Genomic DNA, 20029 nt, shown 5'->3' on the forward strand with positions numbered 1-20029 from the left:
ATATCTCACTAGGGGGCAAATTAAATCCGGATCTGCATAGATCCTCATGGGTCCTCTGTTTTTTTTATATATATCAAACTATTTTTTACACAACAAATATGTATCCATGTTTAATCGCACCATGATGGTTCCAAACCATGGATCCTCATGATTTTGACTTTGAGTCACCCCAAATGCACCTTCAATTTACTATCCAATCACATATTATGTTCATGACTACAGATTGCATGACAAAAATCACCCATCCACTGTTTCGTGGCACGGCACAGATCTTCATGGATCATCAGGATTTTTATGTTTAGCCACACTAAATCCATTATTCAATCATGTCCATAGCCACAGGTTGTACCACAATCTTAATGAGTTTTATGTGGGGTCACCAACAAATCACACAATCACCTCCATAGTGGCCTAGTGCACCACAAAAAGCAAAAACATAGAAATAAAAAACCATATCCTCATGGATCCTCAGGACTTCTACGTGGGCTCACTCAAAAATCATTAGGAAATCACATATCACAGCCATGCCCGCAGAAAAACACAAATCCTAGTATTTGTGGCAAACACTGCATCAAATGCTTAGATCCTTACGACTGTTAAATGTATGTCTCATTTCACACTGCTTTTCAAAATATTCTACATTGAATTTTTGAGGACTTCTATTTTTTCTACAAGCTTATGTGTCATGATAATATAATGTTCTAGGTAAACAAATTGTTGGTAAAAATCTACGGAAATTAATATGATTGTGATTTTGTTCAAGAACTTTATGTAAAATTGCTAAACATCCATATTTCCTGCCAGGGGCACCATGATGGCGCTGGGAGGAGTGATGCACTCCATTGATGTTGATGTCATCTGTGATTTTATGGACTATAATGGAATGTTCCATGAAGAAATCATGAAAGTGTAGAGGATCTGCATCTTAGATCCATGTTTTTATTCCACTGCTATGCCACAGAAATGAAAATCCATGTATTTGTGGTTCAGTCCTTGGACATTCCCATAGTGTGCGAATTTAGATTATTGTGGAGCCCATGTACAAATCATGAGACTCCATGCCAATACATTTTCAAATGCAATTTTTCCTGCCATGATGATCCTTTCCATGGACATTAATGTAGTTTATTACATTAGAGTGAATTTTAATGGTACTCCATGTAAAACACAAGAGGAACCATGCATTTTAATGCAGTTTTCAAACTATCAGGGAACCATGACCAGCTGGGATCACTCCCTGGACGTTGATGAGAGGTGTGAACTTACAATATATTTTGGCAGAGCCCATAAAATAATCATAAGGGTACATGAGTATTTAATGCCATGTTTGCTGTATGGTAGCGCCACAATGACCTGCTCATTCTGTGGGCATGGATTTGATGTGTGATTTCCTAATAGGTTTAGGTGAACCCACACAGAATTCCTGAGGATCTATGGAGACCCAATGCATTGGATCATGGCTTTTGAACCATGAAAGTGATATGAAGTGGTGAATTATTTTTTTTTTGGTAATGGAATCTATCACTATGGGTATGATATGTGATTTGATGGTAAGTTCTGCATAACTCACCTTAAACTCATGATCTGTCCCTTGGAGCCATGTTTTTCTGCCATGGTGGCACCACAAAGTAATAGAACGATGGTTTTTGTGGTGCAATCTGTGGCCACAGGTGTGATGAGTGATTCAGTGGTGAGTGAAGTAACCCCATATTAAAATATCATATAGAGCAGTGAGGGAGGTAGGGGACACCCATTTAGTTGAATCAACCCTGGTGATCAATGGGGTAACATATATCATAGCAAGATTGCCCAGATTGCCCTCACATCCTAAAAATCATATGAATTTGTGAGAATCTGTGCTATTAAACTATATTTTTGCACAGTGATGGTGGATCCACAAAATGGTGGATTTGAGATTCTGGTGTTGCAATCTGTGGCCATAAATACAATACAATACAATTTGGTGGTCAGTTTGGGGAAACCTAATGCAAAAATCCAGAGGATCTGTGCTTTGGAGTTATATTTTTGTACCATGGAACTGCCACAAAGCGATGGATGTGTGATTTTTGTGGTGTCTTTGGCTATGGACATTAGATGTGATTGTATGATAAGTCTGTGATGACCCAATGTAAAAATTGTGAGGATCTGTGCTTCAGAGCCATGTTTTTGCACTGTGGTAATACCACAAAGCAGTGGATTTTTATTTTTTCTGGTGTAATCTGTGCCAAGGACACTGGGGTGATTTAATAGTGAGTCCGGGGTGACCCTGCGTAAAGATCCTGAGAATCCATGCTTTAGAACGTCATTTTCACAGTGCGGCAGCTCCACAAATCAATTAAGACATTATTTTTGTTGTGCAAGCTGTGGCTATGGACATCTGTAATGTGATGGTAAGTTTGGGGTGATCCAGTACAAAAATCATGAATATCCATGCCTAGGAACCACGTTTTTGCACTGTGATAGTGCCATGAAGCAGTGAATTTGTAGTTTTTCTGATATATTTGTTGCTGTGGACATAATATGTAATTTTGATGGTGAGTTTGCGGTATCTCAGTACACAAATCCTTAGGACCCATGAGGATCTGTGCTTCAGAACCATATTTTTGTGTTGTAGTAGTGCCATTATTTTTGTCGCACAAAGTGTGGTCATGAACATGATACATGATTGGATCATAAATCCAGAAGTACAAATCCTGAGGATCCATGAGGATCTGATCTTTAGAACCATGTTTTTGGGCCATTCTGGTGCCATAAAGCAGTGAATCCATTATTTTAGTAGTACAATTTATTGCTTTGGACAAATATGATATGATGGTCATTTTGGAGCAACTCAGTGTAAAATTCCTAAGGATCCATGCTTCAGAACAACATTTTTGCAATATGGTGGTACCACAAAATGGTGAACGCAAGATATTTGCATTGACATTTGTAGGTATGGACATATTTGATTTGATGGTGAGTTTGGGGTGACCCAATGCAGAAATCCTGCGGAGCCATTCTTTAGAACAGTGGTCCCCAACCTTTTTATCACCGGGGACCGGTCAATGCTTGATAATTTTACTGAGACCAAGGGGGGGGTAGTCTTTTGCCGAGGGACGTCACTGCCACCACCCGAGCCCCTGCTCTGCTTGCTTTTCCGCTGGCACCCCTGACTTCCTGCCACCCACTGGGGGGCGCTGCCAGCAGCAGCTGCGTAGTGCCACGCCAAGGGGGATTCCCAGCCATGGCAGCTGCCGGAGAGTACCAAAGGTGTGCCGGTGGCAGAGTGGCAGGGCAACCCCCAAGGCAGCAGCCAGGAAGGAAGACGTGAAGGAGCTGCAGCCCGGTACCGACTGATCCACGGACCAGTACCGGTCCCCGGCCCAAGGGTTGGGGACAGCTGCTTTAGAACCATATTGTAAACCTTTATTGAAATAGCAATGGTGACAAGATCAGACAGGGGCGTTTAACAAGTATGAACAACAGTCATGACTGCAGTCCCAAACTTAGGGCAAAAATAGAAGTCTGCTAGTCACTTTTCCTCAGTCACTGAGAAGCCACGTTATCTCACAATCAGCCACTTTTCCTCACAGGCTTGACAGTTCGGTCCAGAAGACAACCACTCCTCCGCAAACTACATCTCTCCTTTTCCACTGTCAGCTTCCTCCAGGAACCTCTATTTGAAATTCTTCTCACCATCTGAAGGAAAAATGCCTCAGCTTTTTCTCTGACTCTTTCTCCCCCCTTCTCCTGCCTTGTTGCCAGGCAACTCCTCACCCACCTCTAGAGGGCTGGGTCTTCAGGTTAGACCCACAGTGGAGATGCAAGTGTGTTGCAGTTTAAATAGTAAATTAACATTTTTACACTATTATCTATTGAAAAATCTTAATTTCACTCACAGTTGATCTGAGAATTGAATCCAAGGCGGGTCTAGGAAGAACAGAGAGCAGGCCCTCATAAGGCTGGGTGTGCTGAGGGGTGATGGAGCCGCTCGGCCTCCAATTCCATTTAAGGCCTCCCTTGCCTCTCCACCACTGGCTACAGCTACAGCCATTTACCTTAGCTAGTTTCCCTCATCACCATCCCAGCTGAAGGCTCTCTCAGATCCAGAGTGCAATTCCTGCTACTGCCAACCTTCTCCCTCTTCCTCCACTTACTTCTGGGTCCTGGACCTGTCACTGAACTTGCCTTTACTAGAAAGTGCCCTTCCCTTCCTGCCTATCTTGCTTCACCTCCAGATGACTTGCCCCAGTGCTGCAGGGGCTGGATGGCACACATGCACATCAGTCGGCAGGAAGGGAGCAAAATGCACAGACTGGCTGCTGGGGGACCTTGACATGTTTCCCATTTCCATCTGTTCCTGTTCCCCAGAGATCCTAGACAGGAAGTTGAACGTGAAAGAATCCAGACTGATGTCAAATGGGCAGCTGACGATTTGAGAAAACCCCAAGAGCAGCAATGTTTTGCTGAAAGGCAGTGGCAATGGGAAGGTAGGATTACTGAGCTGGAGACAGTTTAAATTTTAAACACTGTCTCCAGTGTGTAGGCTCTTCTTCCCTGGAAGCTATATTAGACAATCCTGTGTTTGCTATATTTTATTTAAAGAAATATTATACACAGACACACTTTATTCTAAAGACTGCTTTTTAATGTTTGAAATATATTACTGTTTGCTGCCTTAGGGACCCTGAATTGGGTGGAAAAGCAACACATAAATGTTTTTAAAGGGAACAAAATTGGAACTGCACAAATCCTCATGGATCGTCTAGATCAGGGGTAGTCAAACTGCGGCCCTCCAGATGTCCACGGACTACAATTCCCATGAGCCCCTGCCAGCAAACGCTGGCAGGGGCTCATGGGAATTGCAGTCCATGGACATCTGGAGGGCCGCAGTTTGACTACCCTTGGTCTAGATTTTGTTCAACAACTCCCCCATCCAGTATCACATCACATGTCAAAATTAAGATAATGGACTGAGCCTTAAAAAAACATGGTTCCAATACTTTGTAGCACAGCAATGACACAAAAACATGGATCTGAAGCATAGATACTCATGAATACATATGAGTCCTATGCTGAAACAGAATTTAAAAACCATAATATTGTAGACCATGTCTTAAGTCCAGTGTCAGCACCACAAAAACCATGCACCTCGCTTCACTGAGGAACAAGCTATTTTAAAAATACAACAGTTTTGAGGTAGTTGGAAGATAACAAGTTCAACAATACAGTACAATATTATTAAGCTAAACTTCAGCACCAAAAACAGAGATATGGAGAATGGCCCTCTTCCCACCTCTCATTTCTTACCCATCCTATATGCCACTCAAGGTAACACCAAATATTCTGGTCAAGTACAAATATTCTGGTCAAGTACACACACAAACTTGGAACAAATATATATATGCTTTTAACAGATTTATAATATTTGACCCATTTTTAAAGTTTCTTTGCCTGGTAATAGTTATTATATTATGTGCAACACCCTGTATAAGTCTCTGCTTTCCAGGAAATGTCACCAATACGATACCAATTGCCTTGATTAGACCTTATTTTGAAACACCAACTAGAAAAAGACATTGGAATTAATACAGCAGTGATAATAGATTTAAGTGGGTAGCCGTGATGAGATCCTCTGCATCTGGGATTATAATATAAAGCAGACACATGTATTTGTGGGGAAATTTTAGTCCAGATATAATGAAAGTATTAAAAAGAAATAATTGTCCATAAACCCAGGTTCCTCACAAAGGCCAAGGATAGGTCCATTTTTATTATTCCATATTCCTTCTTCAAGAGTTTTTCTTCAGTTTTTCCACATGTCTATTTTTTGGAATGGCTAAAATAAAACAGAAATATACAATGAAAAAAACTCTCTCAATTCAGAACAATTCTATCAAAATCTAAGCCGCTAAAGATGACTAGTCATGACTGGTGGTATATAAATTAAATTATAAATTAAAAATAAATATTATGAAAATGATTTTATCATCTCCTATTTACCAATTATCTTCTGAAACACCAGGAAATCAAGATGCATTATACTTAATTATGTCTCAAGATGCACATCAGTCTGCAGGCAGGAGCAAAATCCACACAACGGACTCCTGGATTACTGCAACTTGCTCTATGTCAGCCTGACCTTGACCCTGACTCAGAGACCAAAACTGGTCCAAAATGCAGCAGCTATGGTTCTCATCAGGACACCATGGAGAACCCATATTAAGCCTGTCCTCAGGCAACTGCATTGGCTCCCAGTTGAATTCTGGATCAGGCTCAAGGTTTTGGTTTTAATCATCTGTGGCTTGAGCCCCAAGTACCTGAGGTACTGCCTAGCTGACTACACTCCCTGAAGAGTCTCCCAATGTGAATCAGCTGGAGATTCCTGACCCTCAAGGCATACATTTGAACATAACCAGGGCCAGGGCCAGGGCCTTTTTGGTCCTGGGCCCCACCTAATAGAATGAGCTCCCAGAAGAGTTTGCCCAGTTCCGAAGAACCTGTAAGACGGAGCTCTTTTGCCAAGCATTTGGTTGGGGGCCAATGAAGTGCAGAGTAACAATGAAATTGCCCCCCTCCTATAAGAGCTGCCCCCCCCCCAAACAATAGAAGCAGTTTCTGAAGGCAAGGCCCATAGATATTAGTGTAGTAACATAATTAAATAGAATTTTAATTGTTTTAACTGTAGGGAGTGCAGCAGTGCAGCTATCAATGGCCTCCCTTCTCAACGGAGGCTCAGATCATGATGGTAGAACAGCTGGCATTATACCACCTTCGCCAAGCCAAACTACTAGCTCCCTACTTGGCCCCGGAACACCTAGCACAGTGATCCATGTGACAGTCACCTCTAGACTGGACATCTGCAACTTGTTCTATGCTGACCTGCCCTTATCCTTGATCCAGAAACTACCACTAGTCCAGAATGCAGCTGCCAGAGTCCTTACAGCAACACCTCAGAGGTCCCACATCCAGCCCATCCTTCAGCAGCTGCACTGGCTTCTCGTTGAATTCCAGATTAGGCTTAAGGTTTTGGTTATCACCTTTAAGACCACACACGGTCTGGGCCCAGTATACCTGAAGGATCACCTCTTCACCTACACAGTTTCAAAAAGTCTTGCACTCTACCACCTCCAACCTCCTGGTGGTTCCTGGCCTCAAGGAGGACCACTTGACCTTAACCAGGGCCAGAGCTTTCTCTATCCTGCCCCCCACCTGGTAGAATGAGCTCCCAGAGGAGATCAGGGCCCTGACGGAACTTGCACAGTTGGCAAGGCCTGCAAAAAGGAGCTCCTTCGCCAGGCATTTGGTTGAAGTTGACCTAAGCCACCGTTTCCCATTGGCCCCCAAGCCTCCCTCCTACAACGACTAGTACAAATCTGCCCAACCCACAGTGCCTCAATATGAGTTGAACTGATGCTCTTTGCAGTTCCACTGTTTTTAATGTTACTATTGTCATTATGTTAAAGTTATTGTTGTTATCACCTGATTATTACTACAAATGGAATTACCTGTCTCTTTTCTTGTTTCATATAAACCGCTCTGAGCCTTCGGGGAGGGCAGTATATAAATACAATAAATAAATAAATATAATTGTATACTACCCAAAGCTGACTTCCCAGGAGGTGTAACCATATAAATTCAAAAATAAATAAATGCATGTATTTAATTCCTCAAAGCCCAATCAGGCCTTTTAGAAAGGGACCAATGCCACACTAAGTAGCTGACTTCAGACAATATTATACAATGAAGACAGGGCAACCTACTGATGGAATGAACTACCATCTAAGACTAGGGCCCTGATGGAGCTATTACAGGGCCTACAATGTGGGATTCTTCCTCCAGGCCAGGGCAATCTACTGAAAAGGCCACCCTCTAATACTCACAGTTCTTCATCACTCCCCCCCCCATGCTTCTGATATACTTGCCATATCCAACAAGCAGGGAAAGAAACAATGACATCATCTGAGCATGGAATTGGGGTTACTGTGAGTGGGCAGGTGGTGGTTGGACTAGATGACTTTGGAGATTCCTGACAACTCTATGATTGTATTATTTTAAGGCTCTGCTATAGAATAATTCTAAACTATTATTATTATCATTATCATCATTATTATTCAGTTTCTAGACTGCCTCTCTTCCATTAGGCTGAAGACAGTTTACGACATATTAAAATACATAGAGACTTTTATTAATTACATATTAAAGTTTAAAAAATAAAACACTAAGAACAACTAACTCTCTACTCAGCAACTAATTTGGTTAATTAACTAACTACCTATCCTCTTCCCTCTATTTTCTGCCATCATTTCCTTCCCCATCTGTTGAATATGGCAGGTATCTCAGTGGTGGGGGTGGGGGAGAACAGTGAGGACAGAGTGTGGCCCTTTTAGTAGGTTGCCCTGGCCTCAATCATAAGCCTGGCAGAAGAGTGCCGCATTGTAAGCCTTGCAGAACTTCATCAGAGCCCTAGTCTCAGGTGGCAGCTCATTCCATCTAGTTGAGACCAGTTGAGGTAGATGTCTTTGGGGTCAGGGACTATCAGTAAGTATACAAACTGTTATCAACTTGTGAACAGCCACTCTTTTTCTACTATACTAGCTTCAAAGCCTGTTCCTAAGAACGGGCCCTGAAAGGGTCTCTTCCCCTAGCCCTTGGCCAGGCAGCTTAAGGTGGCTTTGGGCTGCAGCTCGCAGCCAAATCAAGTGGGGCGGGCGAGGCCAAGACAGAGCTCCTTAGCAGGTATTCAGCAGGCTGGGAGGCCCTCATGAGCAGGCCCAGCCTAGCATGCCACAAGGCCCTCGTTAGCAAGCCCTCCACCACAACCCTTTGCCCAGGGTCCTCACACCTGCTGCTGGCTCCAGGCACTGAGGCGTCTGAGAGCAAAGAGGCTAGAGTCCAGGGCTGGAGGGTGGGAGCCGCAGGGGACAAAGTTGGCTGCACCCTGATTGGCCCTATTCCAACTTGGACAGCCGGACACATCCCACCCCCCTAGGTTGTTTCAGAAATATATAGAGGAACAACAATGGATGTGGCAAGCAATCACCTCCACATAATCCAGCAGGGAAGTGTTTGAAAGTTGCAATTTTTTTTAAGTCAGTGTGCCAAAAATAACTAAATCTAGCCATAAACTTTCCTTCAGTCAGAAAATATTGCTGGGAAGAAGGGAATGCTGGAAGGATTCTTGCGCCCATGAATCTCACAATATAATACTCATCTGCACAGTTGAGCAGGGCAAATGAATGAATCTTGTCACTAGTGCATTACAATAAAATCTAAGGGCTAAAAGTATAATCTAGGATCATACCATACTAAAACTAAGCAGCAGATGGACTGATCAGAACCAGGGTGCAAAAAATTTCTGAGTGCTACAGAAGGGCCTTTCATATTTTTCATAACAAATCCAACTACAGTAGAAAGAATTTGTATGCAAAGGAACTTACTCTTTTAACTCTAAATGGTGACCTAAACAAAGTTCTCCCTAGCCTTCTAAAAAGCCTGGACAAACTCAAAATATATTAAATTTCTCACAAATACTGAATTTATGAGTCCATAATTCACTGTATTGGATCCAGCAGGTGTTCCATCAAAGAGCTGTTCAAATCCTGTTCTGTCATTTGAATAAAACAGAAAGCATGGCAGGTTCTTTTATCTTGAATTATTCCAGTATTGGTCTAACAAAGCAATGCCTTTGTCCAAATGAAATTAAAAGCAAAACCTTCTGAATTGTTTAAGGAAAAGTTCATATACTTGCCCTATTTGTGTTCTGGAACAAAGATCACAAGACATTTGTTGCATATGTTGAATCCCAACAGATAATCATAATGGGTTCATATTTTCCAAACATTTCTTCAGCTGTGATTTTTTACTGCAAATTTCTAATATTCAAAATTCTGTTAACTTCAGGGGGCAGATGAATCTAGATTAAGTCAAACATGCAAAATCAGCAATAGAAGCAGAGATTTCCAGAAGATAAGCGTTCAGCTTTAAACTTTCTATGTCACACATAATTTTCATCTCAAAGTTTCCTTACCCCTCAGTAATACAGTATCACTCTCTAAGACAGAGGCATCAAACTCATTTCTTACAAGGGCCAGATTAGACATAAATGTCACTTTATCAGGCGGGTTCATAAAATGTAATGCTATCCTCGCAACAATCCTGTGAGGTAGATGATCCATGGCAGAGAACATTCCACTTAAAAGCTCAGCCATGAGATGTCAGCTACGCCGGGCTCCGTCGCCACGTGTCAAGCCTCCCCTGACATTTATACACATGTACAAGTGGCAACTGGATTCCATGCCACCGGCTGGAGATACATCCCCGCGCAACGAGCCCCTTATGACAACCAGTATCATTATCCCCCAACAGATCGATTTCATGCCCACACTAAATGGATGTCACAGCCCAAGGGAGTGGGGAGGCGGACGCACTTATGTTCGCACGTTTCGCCAATTGCATTGTCATGGCAATAGAGTCTTCTATTCGACCTCCGGGAAGAAGAAAAAAAACAAAACATATTTCCATGGATGCCGCAACAACCTATACAATCAGGACTATGAGATTTCTACTGCGCACGCGCATTTTACGTCACCGCTACCCAAGATTCACCTACTTCCGCTCCTTCCTAGCCTCCTTGAGCCCATGGAGGTAAATAAAAAGAGGCATTTCACACAAACATCATTTAAGATTCCGAGTAGAATCTCTCAAATGAGTGGTAAGAAAAGGTAGAAGTACCGGAGAACATGAAACGCCCCCTCCCCCCGCCAAAGGGCAAGGCTAGTTGCTGTCTTCTCAGGCACTCTTGAAATAATCATGACCTCGATCTTCATGCAGTAAATTATATTATTGTCTCGTAAAAATAATATGAACTCATGAGGATCTGTTTAAAATCATATAGCTACCTACACAAACTCCCGCGATGCAAAGCAGCAAGTTCTTACCCGCCTTCCCCCAGCAGCATAAAGTCCCAGGTGCACATCCTGTCTTTTGATCGAGTCCCTTGCAGATTCTCTTCCCCCTATGGCAACAGAAAATATTTCCCGGAACGCTTTCACTTTACGAGGAAGTCGCAAGGGTGAAATGTACGACCTTTCCCTTAATTTTTTGTCTCTGCAGTAAAATGGCTGGACTGGTCAACTTCGAGGATGAAGAGGAAGTGAAGGAGTATTTGGAAAATCTGAAGGTGGAGTACAGTTTTCAGTGCTATAAGGAGAAGGACCCTGATGGTAAGTATCATCAACTTTAATAATACATACGTTGTTTGACCATTTCCCAGTAATATTTCCGAGTTGTAGCTGAAAACACCAAGTAAATCTTATTGAGTTTTATGCATAAGTTTTCCAACCTCCTGGAGAAAAGATCTTGTTCCTTTAATAGAGTCTTAATGGGATGTTATTTATCACTGTGCTATGAAAACCTTCAGCTGCCAATTTCCGTTCATTAAGCCTCTGTTAAAGGGGCTGAATATTTTCCTCCAGGCTATTTGAAGCTATAAAGCCATATGTATGTAGATCTGAAGCAAGGTCTGAAATTTCCAACTGAATTCCTTGCGTTAATTTCGAAAGTAGTTCCAGTGTCAAGTAACTTCTGTTATATGCAGGTACTTTGTATGTGGTTGTGTGTTTATAAAAATGCCTTATTTTCTTTTATTTTCTGGATGAAAAATGTATTGTTTTTTTATCCAACAATTTTGTGTACTCTGCTGTATTACAAGTACAGTGTTACCATTAGTAGTCCCTTAAACAAAAACTGGGATCCTAAATATGTTTCCTGTAAAATATTTTTTATTGAAAAATAATTGGGCTAACATAAATGTCTAAGTTTCTTGGAAAATGTTGGCCAATGGAAGAGCTGTGAAGAAAACTTTTAAGAAAACAGGTATTCCTCTAAAATTTTATGAAGCTAATTCATTTGTAGCAGTTGTGTATGTGATGGAAGTATTGATTTTGAATTTGCTGAAAAACCTATATCTGACTCTGAAATCAGCCCTCCTCACCTCTTTTGCTGTATTGTCAGATAGCAGAGGCTGAGAACAAGGTGCTCTCAGTCTCAACTGATGAAAATACAGTCAAGCAAACAAGAAAGCAGAGCTACCAGCAGTATAAAATAAGGGGAATTGGGATCATACTCTGCATAAAGTTTGTTTGATTATTAAATCACAGGTTGCCATCGTCTGGCTAATTACCTGGAGGGAGTGAAGAAAGATTTTGAGGGAACTGCCAAAGTACTGAAGGAGAATTGTGAAAAAAATGAGCACAGTGAGAGTTGCTACAAACTTGGAACTTACTATGTATCTGGAAAAGGTAAGGGACAACTTCCTTCTCTATCTTAATAAAAAGAATTAAAATAAAATAAAGCTAGGTAAATGTGAGACTGGGGAAAGTATGGTAATATTGGAGGGTAGCTGTGTTGGTCAGTAGTAAGAGAGCTAAATTTAAGTTCAGTAGTAATCAAAAGATTTGGAAGTTTAAGCTTTTGGGAGTCATAACTCCCTCATCACATATCTGATGAAAGAAGAGTTTACTCTCAAAAGCTTATATTCAGAAAATCTTGTTCTTTTAAGGTGCTACTGGCCTCATATCTAGATCAAACAGATACGTTATAAGTAACAAAATTGCCAGTAAAAATTTCATCTTAGTGATGAACTTATTTTGGTCTCGGTCCTCTCTCTGTAATGTGAATTATTAGGGATTATATTAAGATTATATTAAGGTAATAGAAATAATAGAGCCTCTTGTGGCACAGAGTGGTAAGGCAGCAGACATGCATTCTGAAGCTCTGCCCATGAGGCTGGGAGTTCGATCCCAGCAGCCGGCTCAAGGTTGACTCAGCCTTCCATCCTTCCAAGGTCAGTAAAATGAGTACCCAGTTTGCTGGGGGGTAAACGGTAATGACTGGGGAAGGCACTGGCAAACCACCCCGTATTGAGTCTGCCATGAAAACGCTAGAGGGCGTCACCCCAAGGGTCAGACATGACCCGCTGCTTGCACAGGGGATACCTTTAATATAAATAATATAAATGAGCTACATAATTATTAAGTAATCAAAATGTTCTTTACAGGTGGTCTACCAGCTGATTTGAAAACTGCCTATAGCTGCTTTTTGAAGTCTTACAATAAAGGTGGCAAAAAATCCACTGAGGCTTGTCACAACATTGGATTGCTGTTACATAATGGGCTGGTAAATGATGATGTGAAATCTAGTGCCTCTCTGGCTAGGGACTATTACAGCAAAGCTTGTGATAGAGATTTTGCTCCCAGCTGCTTTAATCTTAGTGCTATATACCTTCAAGGAGCCCCTGGAGTACCAAAGGACATGAGTAAGGCTTTGGAGTATTCTCTGAAAGCATGTGACTTAAAACATATATGGGCATGCGCCAATGCTAGTCGAATGTACAAACTGGGAGATGGTGTGGAGAAGAATGATGCTAAAGCGGAGACCCTAAAGAACAGGGCAATGAGTCTGCACAAGGAGCAACAAGCAGGTTCAAGGTCCTTAACATTTGGGGAGTAAGCCTCGACACGTGAAGTACAATCTTCGTGAAATTCTAAGTTGTTAAATGGTACCAAAATTTAGACTGCCGATCAGTTTTATTGTATGTTCAAAAAATCCATTTATATCAATAAATGATTTACCTGTTCAGATTGCTTCTTTTTTTGTACAAATTGCTATTTTGTGAGTGACAACTAAATTCTGGGAGCACTTTTTTGTAGGACAAAATCTGGGGATATTGTCTTAACATAGTGTGGGAAGTATTGTTGAACTTTTACTGAAACCTATTTTTTAATGCATCAAGATTATACATAACAAACCTTACTCTCCCAGCCTTAGCTGGAGGCCAGCAAAGTTTGCAGCATAGAAAAGTGTAAAAGTTCTTTCTGAATGGCTACTAACTTATCAGCATTGCAAAGTTCTTCATTCAGTTTCAGGACTGGGCAAATATTCCAGAGGGATAGCCTTGTTAGTTTGTAATAGCAAAATGCATGTAATAGTACCTTAAAGACTGAGGAAGGTACTCTTTCCAAGAAGAAGCAAAGGGCCCATTCTGAGTCTTCCTGGCAGAAATGAAAAGGAAATTGCAGAAACGTAAAAACACTGTAGTCCTAAATGTGTTGATTAAGAACCAAATTCTCTTAATTTCAGCAGAATGGACTTCCAAAGAAATATATTTGGGTTAAGGTGTGAGTTTTTAGTTAGCTGTAACACCCAACTGATGTCACCCTGTTGTATAGCTGAACTTTATCCTGCCATGCATTCTCATGTCTCCAGTTGCCATTCTGATATTCCTACTTGAATCTCTCAAGCCTGTGGTCTTGGTTTGGTGCTTGACACTCACTCTTCTCTCTCATTTGTTCTCCATATTCAGTCTGTCCTTAGGTTCCATTTTTTCTTCTTTATAGATTGCAGAAGAGCACTATAGTTCAGTTTAGCAAAAATGCTGATTTATCTCTTACCATGACAAGGTTTGAATACTGCAACCCACTTCTCGTTGGTCTTTCAGTGTTGTATTTAGCATCCTCCCCTTTGTCCAGCATGCTGCCATGTAACTCATTTACCTCTCATTTTTCCAGCCATGTCATGTACTTCCTTGAACCCCTTCTTCTTCTAGCTGCAAAATTTAATACAATTCTTCCCCTCTCTCATTTCTCTATTGTTCTACTTATCAATCATGTTATATCCATTTAATTCTTCTAGCTCTATCAGCTTTAGCAATCAGAAGATCTCCTATTCCCACAATTCTGCCTTTTCTCTCTTGTTACTAATTATGCCCGGAACTGCCTCCCAGAAAACATGAATGCCACTTCCTTTAATGTCACTTCCTTTAAATCTCTCATCAATCTATCTTTTCTGTTAAATCTTTGGAATGTTCTTTTAGACTTTCCCTCCCTGACTGAAACTGAGCCTTGCTACATATAATTAAATAAATGAATTTTCCCCCTCTGGTTATTCCTGTATCTTCATTTCCAGTTTTGTTGTATCTTTGGTTCACATGCTAAGTGTATCAACTCATTGGTGAGCCAATATGATACAGTAGTTAGATTGCTGGACTAGTTCACATCCCCAGTCTTCCATAGAAGCTTGCTGAACAACCTTAGGCATGGCACTCTCCCTTTAAGCTTAACTTATTTCATAGGATTGCTGTGAGGATAAAATTGAGTATGTTGTAAGTTGTTTTGAATCTGAAATCCACACCAGACAGAAGACTTCATATATTCACTTATATGGTGCATGAAAGTGATTTCTTAAGGGCAACATGCAGACCACAGGGCCATTTTCTAGTAGGATCTGACTTGTGAAAGGAGTAAAACCAGGATGTGGTTTGGCACCCCTGCTTTTTGATTTCTGCATCCATTCTGTGGTACAGTTTTTAACAAATATGGGTTTCCATCCTTCACAGGAGACAATGTGATTCCATTATCTTATCTCATTTGTACATGGGCCTTTGGAGAGTACTTTTAGTCATTACTGTTTGTTGCCAAGAGGAACAGCATGTGATAAATTACTTTAAAACCTCTAAAATCTGTCCTCACCAAAAAATATGAGACACCATTGCAGACCTGTGCACAGGATTTAAAAAAAAGAAAAGGGGGTTTACAATGCATTCCAGAACCTTCATGAAGCATCTTAATTAGTACTTTACCACTTTTTCTTTAATTTTAAATTCTTACTATTTTTGTATTTTGTACCATTGTTAATAGGGTTTCATTGATTAAATGAGTACCCTTTTTGATTCTTTTTTTTTTTTACAATCTTTTTTGGAAGGGTTAACCCCTCCTCCCAAAAAAACCTTGTGCATGGCCTTGCACAGGTGGTAGATTGAGGGACATGATATTGCACAGGTAAAAACTTTCAAATACATAGTTGTAGCCTTCCCATTGAACGGGTTATAATAAGCTGCAGTACTGCATATCAATGGGAATGCATATAGAATGACCCCAGCCATCTTGAGATTCTGTTTTACAAAAACAGTATTTTAGTATCCTTGTGGCAATTAACATTTTTCAGGGGAAGGTGGTTGCCTAATTAATGCATGGCTCGAAGCCAGTGTTTTAGATTGTTGTAGTTCACTCCAGGACTTGGTGTGGGTAGGAAAGGGCAGACAGGAAGCTGTACTCACTAAGACAGAAAGGCTTATTAAACTGTGTTCCTGTTTGAAACCATGCTGCCTCCTTATTTTGGAGAACATAGCAAACACATCTATATGGAGGGAAAGTGCCTCTATCATATTCTGGACCTCAAGAGGAGCCTTGATCTCGGCTACACACAGTTGGAGACCCCTGTAATTAATTGTGTGTGCTGCCATATTATAAATATATGCTAATCATATTGTGTTGTGAATCAACCACAATCATGAACTATAATTTTAGTTGCATATATTAAAATTAGTTTTTTTTAAATAGGGATATACTGAAGATTTAAAAGACAAGACAAAGCTTTCAAGTTTGGCTATAGATGGCAGCAGAAGTCAATTCTCAAACATCTATACAAGAGACTTTGAATTTTATTATGCCTTTTTTCCTAAGTGGAGCAAGTGTCCAGATAGAATTGATTTTTTGTAGTAAGTATCGGGAGTATCATCCCATCTTCGACATGGATGGGTCTGTGGATGTGGAAAATTAGGATCTTGTCTTCCTGATATTCAATTTGCCATACATTTAGAAGAAAATGTCAAAGAAACTAAAGTATATTGAGTTGTATTGTATGGATGTTACACTGGAAGTGGAGTGATCTGGCTTAGTTCCTACCCTTGCTGCAGCTGTCTGGCCCACACTGCTTTCTGCATTTATCTCCTGCTGTAATCAAGCTGATTACATTTTGCACTGAACCTTTGCATTTTTACTCCCTTCTTTCCACCTCTCCCACCTTCTGAATGGGATTTCCAATCTTACCTGAATATGATGAAGGGAGTATTGGTGCTTGAAAGCTTGTATCCTAGAAATTTTGTTGGTCTCTAAGGTGCTACTGGGCTTGAATCTTGTTCAACTTTGAATCTGATGCTTAGATAGGTTAATGAAATGTAGAAAGGGGTTCTATATGCAGAAACAAAGTTTTACTTTTTTAGTAAATCTAATAGATTTCTTTTGATCAATCAGTTTTCAAGGCAGAAAAAATTAACACACCACTTGTGTTACATTCTGGCATCAAATAGATAATTTTAGGAAAAGACTATATCCATATTTGATTCATATTGGGACAACATAGCATTGACACAGGTTGCAGTGAGATTGGGAAGGGATGTGAAATTAACATTTAGCCACCAGGTTTCTTAGATCATTCCTAAACATACCTCCACCAAAGTAATTCCAATGTTTTTAAGTGGAACTTATTCCCAAGAAAATGTTCTCAGGACTGTCCCTTCACCACATCTTCTTAAGGAACGCTCATTGTAGATTAATCCTTTCTATTAGGCTTTCATATTCTGTATTTTTTAAAACCCTTGGAGAAGCAAGAAAATTGACAGAACGTTGACAGCCTCTGAATACCTTTTATATCCTAAGTATTTTGCTCCCTTATATTTGGGAAACAGCCTCCTGGGAGGAGACTGTTCGGGGTCGTGTCCGTTCAGGTCCACCCTGATTGGCCCTCCATCTTCCACCCTCCCTCCTTGCCTGCTAGAAGCCTTGTGGCTGTGGCTTCCATTGTCGCCCACGAGGAGAGTGGCAGTGACAGGGCTTTGCGGTCCGCAGGTACGCTCCTGCTGGGAGGGAGGTGGGGAAGTTTGGAGCCGCCCTGTGGGCCGCAGAGCCCTGTCACTGCCAGCGGGGGGGGGGGGGTCCACTCACTTTAGCCCAAAGGGAGCCACGGCCATCCTCTCATGCCCTTCTGCCTGCCGCCCCTTTCAAAGCTCATTTTTAAAATGGCCTTTGATACTAGTTAATCTGTATTTCTATGGACTCATTTAAGCAAAATCTTGTGGTTTCCATTTATCTTTCTGACAGCTTCTGAAGGAGGTAAATGATAGATTTTCATATTATTGCTCTATGTCATGGTGAAAACTGGAACACTTTGTAATAACATACAGCAAAATCCAGGACCACTGGGATCTCTAAAAGATTTTTGAAGCATGCAGTATTGCATAGCTCTGGGGGGGGGGGGGAAATGGGCTATTGAGTGAGCTAGATAATATCCTTGGTATAACATTTCAAAAAGTTCAAAGCACTTCTCAAACATTACTTTGTGATCTTTCAAATTCATTTCTAAGTCAGGTCATTATTATTATCCGAATTTTGCAGATGGGGAAAGAAAGGGCATTATTTGCCTAATGCCACCTGGAAAGTTCATGAAAATGGCAGCATGGTATAGGGTTTCAGCAGAATATTTTATACATTATATAAAATAGTATTGCATAAAGCCTCATATATAATAAGAGGCCAAGTATATTGATAACAACTCACTTGTTAAAGAAGAAGGTGAAATGCAACCCATGAAGAGCAACTTTCCTGCTTTTCCTTGCCCCCTCCCACCATTCCCCTCATGGGTCCCTCAGCACAGAGTTTCCTCCACCAGCACTTGCATCATCTGAATTACTTGAACATGCTTGAGAGCCTGGCAGCACATACCTCCCCCTTCCCTTCACACAAATGCCCCGAGCCTGGAACGTCTGTCAGGAGAAAGTGCTTGATTTTTCTGGAAGAGAAGGCAGGAAAAATATTGTTTGAGTGCATAAAGTCACTTCAATGGGGTGGGGAGTGCAAAAGGATGGTATGTTATAACTGGCTTTGGGCTAGACTAATTGTCTTAAATAAATAAATCGTAACAACCAAAAACACTATAAATACCATGGGCCAACACACAGAAGGGGTCCACATTTCTTGCCCTGGGAAGATTATCATCCTGCAAGCACTTCCGTATTTTGCATGTTAATGTTTTATGAAAAGTTAAATAAATGACCATCAGCAGTTTTCTAGAGCCCGTTGTGTTATTTATTTATTTTGCACAATGGGCTTTATTGCTAGTTATTATATAAAGTATTGACATATTTGTTAAGAAATTATAGGAGTTACCAGCATCTATTTCCATCCAGAAATACTGAAGGGTACTAGAGAATAACCCATTGCCAACTTCATAGCTCTAATGACAAACTGTTTTTAACCGTATGTTTTATATAACTAATTCTTTCACTTCTATTTTCTTGAATTAAAATAGATGATAAATATTACAAAATTTCTAAGTATGTTGCTTCTGTAAACTGACTGGATTCAGCAGCAAAGGGAGAGCGTTGTTGGCCTCCCCACTGAATTCCCGCCTTTTCTTCCATATAAGGGGATTCCATTTCTCCCTGTGAAATATATTGGCTCCCACAAGGATGTCGGGGGGCTTTAAATTCATTAGTTTTCAGGGTATTTTAAAAGAACAACTAAAATAAAAAGTAAGGGTTACAACTCGATTACTTTAACATTATCCACGGTTAAATTGTAAAGAATTTTTCAGCTTTCCCTGTAAGATGCTCGAGAGGCTGTGTGTGGGAGGCTAGGGGACTCCTGAAGAGTGAGGCCTGTTTCTGGCCTTAGCAGCATTCATCTAACAACTGATGAAGTCACCAAGTTAAATGGTCTGAGTGAAGAATGGAGAAAAGAATATAAGAAAAATTGGACTGAAAGGGAATAAGAAAATAAATGGACCAATTTGAGAAAAAGCTGGGAAAGAATGGGAAAGAAGAAATACAGAGGGACAGTAAGAAAAAGATTTGCGGTGGAAATGTGTTCTAGTTGCCAACTCTGGATTGGGAAATTACTGGAGATTTGGTGGCAGAGCCTGGGGACGGGAGCATTTATGGAGAAGAGATACCACCATGGGATATACCATAGGCGGCAGGGATAGTCAAACTGCAGCCCTCCAGATATCCATGGACTACAATTCCCATGAGCCCCTGCCAGTGTATGCTGGCGGGGGCTCATGGGAATTGTAGTCTATGGACATCTGGAGGGCCGCAGTTTGACTACCCGGGTCTACCTTCCAAAGCAGCCATTTTCTCCAGCGGAATTGATCTTTGCTGTCAAGATCAGTTGCAATTCCAGGAGATCGCCAGACCCTAGCTGGAAGTTGGCAA

The 20029-nt window shown here is 41.0% G+C and overlaps 2 protein-coding genes and 1 long non-coding RNA gene across 11 annotated transcripts in view; 2 read left to right on the plus strand and 1 right to left on the minus strand.

Moving 5' to 3' along the window:
• Positions 1 to 4605: 4605 nt before the first annotated feature.
• Positions 4606 to 10562, minus strand: LOC143835681 (uncharacterized). The gene is made up of 3 exons (XR_013230311.1): positions 10410 to 10562; positions 9731 to 9895; positions 4606 to 5818 (listed from the first exon to the last, which is right to left on the minus strand). It is a non-coding gene; the product is annotated as an uncharacterized LOC143835681 (long non-coding RNA).
• A 7-nt stretch (positions 10563 to 10569) lies between these two features.
• COA7 (cytochrome c oxidase assembly factor 7) lies at positions 10570 to 13620 on the plus strand. Of its 2 annotated transcripts, none has more exons than XM_077333733.1 (4): positions 10570 to 10626; positions 11095 to 11204; positions 12141 to 12281; positions 13040 to 13620. In XM_077333733.1, the coding sequence occupies exons 2-4, from the start codon at positions 11099 to 11101 to the stop codon at positions 13489 to 13491; spliced, it is 699 nt and encodes a 232-aa protein (XP_077189848.1). In that variant the 5' UTR covers positions 10570 to 10626; positions 11095 to 11098; the 3' UTR covers positions 13492 to 13620. The 2 variants fall into 2 exon arrangements, with proteins under 2 accessions (XP_077189848.1, XP_077189847.1); XM_077333732.1 differs by having other exon boundaries at positions 10577 to 10693.
• Positions 13621 to 17744: 4124 nt separating this feature from the next.
• The window catches only part of SLC26A8 (solute carrier family 26 member 8), a 41261-nt gene continuing 38976 nt past the window's right edge, over positions 17745 to 20029 (plus strand). For 3 of the 8 annotated variants that reach the window (XM_077333722.1, XM_077333723.1, XM_077333724.1), the window contains exon 1: positions 19065 to 19348. The gene's annotated coding sequence lies outside the window, so the exon portion shown is untranslated. Of the gene's footprint in view, positions 17931 to 18119; positions 18682 to 19064; positions 19349 to 19370; positions 19654 to 20029 lie in introns of those variants that run through there. The other 5 variants (XM_077333717.1, XM_077333721.1, XM_077333719.1 and 2 more) reach the window with 4 other exon arrangements.

This window comes from Paroedura picta, chromosome 4, assembly GCF_049243985.1.
Source record: "Paroedura picta isolate Pp20150507F chromosome 4, Ppicta_v3.0, whole genome shotgun sequence".
NCBI lineage: Eukaryota > Metazoa > Chordata > Lepidosauria > Squamata > Gekkonidae > Paroedura > Paroedura picta.